This window comes from Panthera uncia, chromosome A2 (assembly GCF_023721935.1).
Source record: "Panthera uncia isolate 11264 chromosome A2, Puncia_PCG_1.0, whole genome shotgun sequence".
NCBI classification, from domain to species: Eukaryota; Metazoa; Chordata; class Mammalia; order Carnivora; family Felidae; genus Panthera; species Panthera uncia.
The window spans coordinates 25032134-25038538 of NC_064816.1; the positions used below are offsets into that span (position 1 = coordinate 25032134).

General features: G+C 46.6%; 1 protein-coding gene across 4 annotated transcripts in view; it reads left to right on the plus strand.

The window, feature by feature from the left end:
• The window catches only part of FLNB (filamin B), a 142982-nt gene that overhangs the window by 97886 nt on the left and 38691 nt on the right, over nucleotides 1-6405 (plus strand). For all 4 annotated transcript variants that reach the window (XM_049640769.1, XM_049640770.1, XM_049640771.1 and 1 more), the window contains exons 23-25: nucleotides 357-519; nucleotides 1209-1369; nucleotides 5047-5214. In XM_049640769.1, the coding sequence (XP_049496726.1) occupies nucleotides 357-519; nucleotides 1209-1369; nucleotides 5047-5214 (492 nt within the window). The remainder of the gene's footprint in view (nucleotides 1-356; nucleotides 520-1208; nucleotides 1370-5046; nucleotides 5215-6405) is intronic.

Below are 6405 nucleotides of genomic sequence, written 5' to 3' on the forward strand. Positions count from 1 at the left end.
CCTTTGTCTCTTGGCTAATGACTGCATGGAGTGTTTCCAGATCAGGATAATACATTTAAGATGACTAACTTGAATACAGATGTAGTGATATTTGCTTGGAGGAGAGACCTTGTGCATATGTGTGTCAGGGAGGGAGAGTTATGTGTCTGTCAGGTGAACAGAAAGCATAAATAAACAAGTGCATTTAAAAAGAATCAAATCATACCGATGTTGTACTATTTCTTTAACCACTTGTTGCAAATAACATGGTATAGCAGGTAGGTATGGGTACTAGGTGAAACTCTGCAGTAGAGTGTTATTTCCCACAAATAGGTGACTCCTGTACAAATATGCTTCTGTTTGTTGTTTTTGAACAGGTCTCCATGTAGTGGAGGTGACCTACGATGATGTACCTGTCCCAAATAGTCCCTTCAAAGTGGCTGTAACCGAAGGCTGCCAGCCATCTCGGGTTCAAGCCCAAGGACCTGGGTTGAAAGAGGCCTTTACCAACAAACCCAATGTCTTCACCGTGGTTACTAGGTAAGCAGGGTCCTGGGCTCTGTGTGTTGACTCTCTAAAAAGAGTAGGTTTAGGTAGTTCAACTGCTCTGAGTTTTACGGGTGTATTCTGCGTATGTGTCATGGAGTCTGGTACTCAAAAAGTTACCAGAAAGCTCCTGGTGATAGTCATAAAATTGCTGAGCAAAGCAGAACTAGATGGAAGCTCCTCAACTTGATAATGCAGAAATATATATAGCCAATCTCATAGTTAGGTGAGATATTAGAAGTATGCCTCCTGTGGGGCGCCTGGGCGGCTCAGTTGTTTGGGCATCTGACTCTTGATTTTAGCTCAAGTCATGATCTCATGGGTTTGTGAGTTCGAGCCCTGTGTCAGGCTCTGCACTGACAGCGTGGAGCCTGCTTGGGATCCTCACTCTGTCCCTCTCTCTCTGCCCCTCTCCTGCTGTCTCTCTCTCTCCCCACCCGCCCCATATAAGCATTAAAAAAAAAAAAAAATTTTTTTTTTAATCAAAAGAAGAATAAGCATTGGAAAGGAGAGGTTAAATCTGTCTTATACTGTTGAGAAATCTTCTGTGTGAGAGGTGTCACAGTAGTTGAGTCAGGTTGGCTACATGGGATCGTTTATAGAGGGATTTTAAATAGTTTTGACAATAGGCAGACTAGCATGAACCACTAGTACCACTGTGCTTTCTTCTCCACACTTTCCAGAGGGGCAGGAATTGGTGGGCTTGGCATAACTGTCGAAGGCCCATCAGAGTCGAAGATCAACTGCAGAGACAACAAAGATGGTAGCTGCAGCGCTGAGTACGTCCCCTTTGCTCCAGGGGACTATGACGTTAACATCACATACGGAGGAGCCCACATCCCTGGTAAGGCTTCCCTCAGAAAGGTACCCAAAGAACAATTGATTTCGCGTGAAAGCACGTTTTGTTTTGCTTATCTCTGAGTGGAGAAAGAGTCTGATATTTGCAGTGACTGCAAAGGGAGAATTTGCTTTATGGCTGCATCTCCAAGAATATCCCACCTGCCAGGAGGACCAGTAACATGGCAGAACACATCAACTTGGCATTTTGACTGCAAATGGTTGCTCACATGTTGGAGGACCTAATTTAAGTGAAAGCTGATTTTTTTTTTTTTTTAGAACGTTGAAAATCTCCATTTTATTCTATGGTTGGTTCTTACGCACCTTAGGCGTGTTTTCTTACTTTCTGTTTTTCATTGACAGTCCTGGTAGCCAAAAGAGACACGCAGACTCAAATTTTTATTTATTAATTTCTTTTCTATTTAATGATGTAGTATATGCACTGGCTATAAAACAGGGTTTGTTGGGTGCCTGGCTGGCTCAGGAGGTGGTATATGCAGCTCTTGATCTCAGGGTTGTGAGGTTGAGTCCCATGTTGGGTTGATGAGATTACATAAAAAATTGGGGGTGGGATAAATCTTTGTTGTGGGAAGGCTGTCCTGTGCATTGTAGGGTATTGAGTAGCATTCCACCCCCCTTCATTTTGTGACAACCAAAAATGTCTCTAGATATTGCCAAGTATCCATTTGGGGACAAAATCATCCCTAGTTGAGAACCACTGCTATACATGATTGAAACAATGAGGAAATACATGACTTAAGTGGCAAAGGGCCCTCCACCTTTCATGCTCCAGGGGAGGGATTTTCATAGGTTCTGCTTCTGCTTATTTAATGAAACAGTTGCCACTCAACACAGATCTAGATGGGTAGGTGACTGTGGTATGGAGTGGACACAGGTAAGGACTCTAGGGGCTGCCTCTGAGTCAGCCTATGCCTTGGCTTAGATATGTTGAGAAAGAGGTCGGAACCCTACCCCCAAGACTCCTGGGGCAGGAAGAGCCTTGGGTTGGTCAGTATTATTCTTGCCCTAAAAGTCATAAGCCAGGGTGAGACGGAAGGGGAAGGACCAGGCTGAGGAGCTTACTTTTAGGTTTTCGACTTACTCCCAGGGAAGTGGAGTGTGCATTGACCAAACAGTTTCCTGAATCTGTATGTTTCCCTCCTTTATTACATGCAAACGTGTGCACACGTTCAAACTCACTCTTCCTCTCACGTTGATCTGAAAGCATTGACAGCTCAAATTAATGCTCCTCAGATGTTCATTTAAGCCTTAATTTTATGAAGGCTTAGATTTTCTTTGAAGGCTTAAGTCTTTTTAAGTTTAAGAAACTTAAATTGGTAAGTTTCTCCTCAAACTTGGCTTTGCAGCTGATCATAGCTTTCTAAATCCCTGTAAGCACTAGTCAAGACGCATTCAGTCATGGACAAGACAGTCAAAGCTCTTGAGCTCCGGGAACTTCCTGGCTGGTGTTTATGCGACTTCTCCTGATAACTGCTACAAAGAAAGAACAGGGCTCAGTGACAGAATGCAGAGCCTTGGGTATCTTTTGGAGCTCTGCAGCTCTGCAGTTGGGAGGATGGTAGAGGAGAGTACAGAGAACAGATGGAAGGCTGTTCTCAGGAGAGATGATGTGGTAGGTATCCACATCATCACCCAGGCAGGGAGCAGTGGAGAAGACAATCTCGTGGTCGTGGAGATAACAACACCGTTCTGACTTTATTGGGAAGGTCTGGTGGATGCCATCAGCTTTGGAGTTCCCCTTGCAGAAGAGGGTGCGGGCTTGGACCCCTGTGGCTGATGCATGAGCATGAAGCAGACAGCCATCTTTGAGAATTACAATAAAGAGAGACCCACTTGGAATTTTCTTACCAGAGGTAGATGGTATGTCTTCATGCTTCAGACTCTCTGTTGCCTCTCAGAGCTGAATACCAGCTTTTCCCAGATCCCAGGCCCTTCCCAGGCAGAGTTATTTAGGAAAGTGTTGGTTAGTTGTCTTAGTATTGGGCTGCTTAGCTAAGGTAACTCATATGGTGTTGATCTGTGAAACATACCTGCTAGCTTCTGATTTGCTCTCATGGGAATTCTGATTGGTTAAACATAGTCCAGTGTTTCCTGGCCTGGTACAGACCTGTAGTGGAGTTATTAGTTTACCCGCTGTGGCCTATTAGTTTCCTCTGGTGGGCCAGCTGTGGTCGGTTGGTGGTGGTTCTTAGATCAACTGGATCAACTGAGATAAGGGCATCAGGAAGAAGAGCTGCTGTGATTGGTTTTTGATGTCTGCCTGGGGCACAGCATGGGGGGCAGGTAATGCTTGGTATCTGCCACCTCATACCTCGGGTCTAAAGTCATTTTGTTAGTTCTTGGCTACTCTCATGCAGAGTTCAGACACCTTCCAGTGGGGGCTCTGACTTGGAGATCAGCCTCAGGGGTAGTCGATGGCCATCACCTGCTGACACTGAAATTCTCAGCCGTTTCTCTGTAAACTGAAGCTCCCTTTTGTTTCCCTAAACCCAAACATGGAGGGTGATGTTTGTCTTTGCCAGGGTCAGCCATTTATTTCAGCTAGCTGAAAACTTTGATGCCGTCAAAACCCAGCTATTGCTAAAAAGCCAAGGTCTCTGTTCTTTGTGTGATCTTGTAATGTACCACCCCTAATTCTACAACAGATAAATTTGGGGGGAGATGCAAAGCAGAGACACCTGAGTTTGTGTGGCAGTTAGAAGTCATTAATTTTGCCAGCCTTCTTGGGGAACACAAGGACTTCTGCGCACAGCAAGAGATGCATATCACTGCCCCTCGGTGATGGACTTGGAAGCCAGAGCGGGGCATGATTCCAGAGCCATTGGGGCTCCCGTTTCTGACTCAGCTCTGAGGAGGTCTTCCTCTGTCCCCCTTGGTGGGGGAATCCCATGAGGGTCCCTGGTCCAGCCCTGGCTTCTCTGTTCAGTGCTCGTCTTGCAAATCCTGATCACACAGCATTTTCTGTTAACTTGGTCTTTAAAACCAATACCTTCAAAGAGTCAGAGGACCACAGCTGACAGGGAGAAAGCAAGGGTTCACCCAATGACCAGGGAACCAAGCAGGCTACGTTGCTGGGGGAGGATTCCAGGAAGCCCTCGGGAGCTGTTTGGGGAGAGAATATTGAATGTGGGCCAAAAGGCCTCCCTGCCTCTATAGCCCTTTCCACTTCTTTCTTCCACCACTCAGCTGTCTTCCTTCATTTTCCTCAATAGCCTGTCTTTCCCCTCACCTCCAGTCCTCTGCATATGCCCATCACAGCTTAAAACCCCTCTCCATCTGCTTCCCTGGATGCTATCTGTTCACTCTCATGTCTCAGCTTCAACGTCACTGGAAAGCTTCCCCTGGCCTCCTGAAGACTGGACTCATTGCCTTCTAAGTGCCCCACCAGGGCTTGTCCATGCCCTTAACATGTTATGTGATAGTACAGTGCCTTGTGTGCCTCGCCCTTCTACATTGTGGGTTCCTCAAGGGCCATTAGCCACTCTGGGCCCAGCACCTGGCACAGTGTCTGCATGGAGTGGATGCACATGGGTGCACACACAGCAAGGTGGGGGGAACTGACTAAGGTCCAAACTACCAAGGGCCCATGCAGAGCAGCAGTGTGATTCTGGGTGCACACAAGGCAAGGCTCCCGTGCTCAGAATCCTGTGACTTGTTTTCCAGGCAGTCCCTTCAGAGTTCCAGTGAAAGATGTCGTGGATCCTAGCAAGGTCAAGATTGCTGGCCCCGGACTGGGCTCCGGTGTCCGAGCTCGCATCTTGCAGTCTTTCACAGTGGACAGCAGCAAGGCCGGCCTGGCCCCACTGGAAGTGAGGGTCCTGGGCCCACGAGGTGAATATGCATCCTGCCCCCCTGCTGACATTCACCTGCCCCAGATGGGGGCAGCCGTGAGCCACAGCAGGCACTTTACTTTTGAGTTTGGTCATGAACTTAAAATTAAATTTCTTAAATTGTTTTATTGCTCCATACTCTAAACAGGAGAAGCTCCTGCTTAATAAGCAGGCAGACCTCTTCTTTCTCTAGTGGTCTTTCCCCTATTTAATAATATGGCTCTGAGTGTCTTTTTAAATTAAAAAAAAATTTTTTTTGATGCTTTTTATTTATTTTTTTTGAGAGAGAGAGAGAGACAGACCATGAGCCCCAGGGGAGGGGCAGAGAGAGGGAGACACAGAATCAGAAGCAGGCTCCAGGCTCTGAGCTGTCAGCACAGAGCCCAATGCGAGGCTCGAACCCACAAACCGTGAGATCATGACCTGAGCCAAAGTCGGACACTTAACTGACTGAGCCACCCGTGAGCCCCTCTAAATATCTTTTTAAATTTTTATTTTTCTTAAGTAGTGAGATGAAGCAAGTAGTCTTTGGGCTCTCCCATTTAATACTGTTAAAACTGCTTGGTTACACATTTCAGCATTTGTGAGGTGACTGGGGTTGGTCTAGAATTTGGGTGGGCAATGGGGTTGGAGGTGATAATTTTCTTCGAGGTGCCTTTGTGCCCATGTGGAACACACTCCAAATTTCTGGAAATGACAGCTACTCCTCCCATGTGACACATGGCTTTGTCATTGTCCCAACTTCCTGGAGGGAGAGGGTCTCTTGGGAAATGGCCTTTGTTGCCAGTTTGGCCTGCCCTGTTGGCAGCCTGGAACACTGGGGTTCAGTAAGGCTAGCAGGCCATTTTGGGACAAAGCCCTGAAGTGCATTGAAGTTTACCTTATTTGGTAGACGATCACATTTCCTCTTCTAGCATTTAAAGTGTGCCATTCTCTGCTTAATTTCTTAAATTATCTGGATTTTTCCCCAGTGATGTGTTCTTGGCTTCACAGAAATGGCAATTGGGGGCTTCCTTCTTTGAAGAGGAACTTTCTCCTTAATGGGGTTCAGCAGGAGGTTATGCCCTTTGAAGCTCAGGGCAGACGTGGTTTGAGGGAAATGAGGTCATGGGGCTGGAATCTGATTCTAATAGTTACTGAGCTTGTATGACCTGTGTGTGTGTGTGTGTGTGTGTGTGTGTGTGTGTGTGTG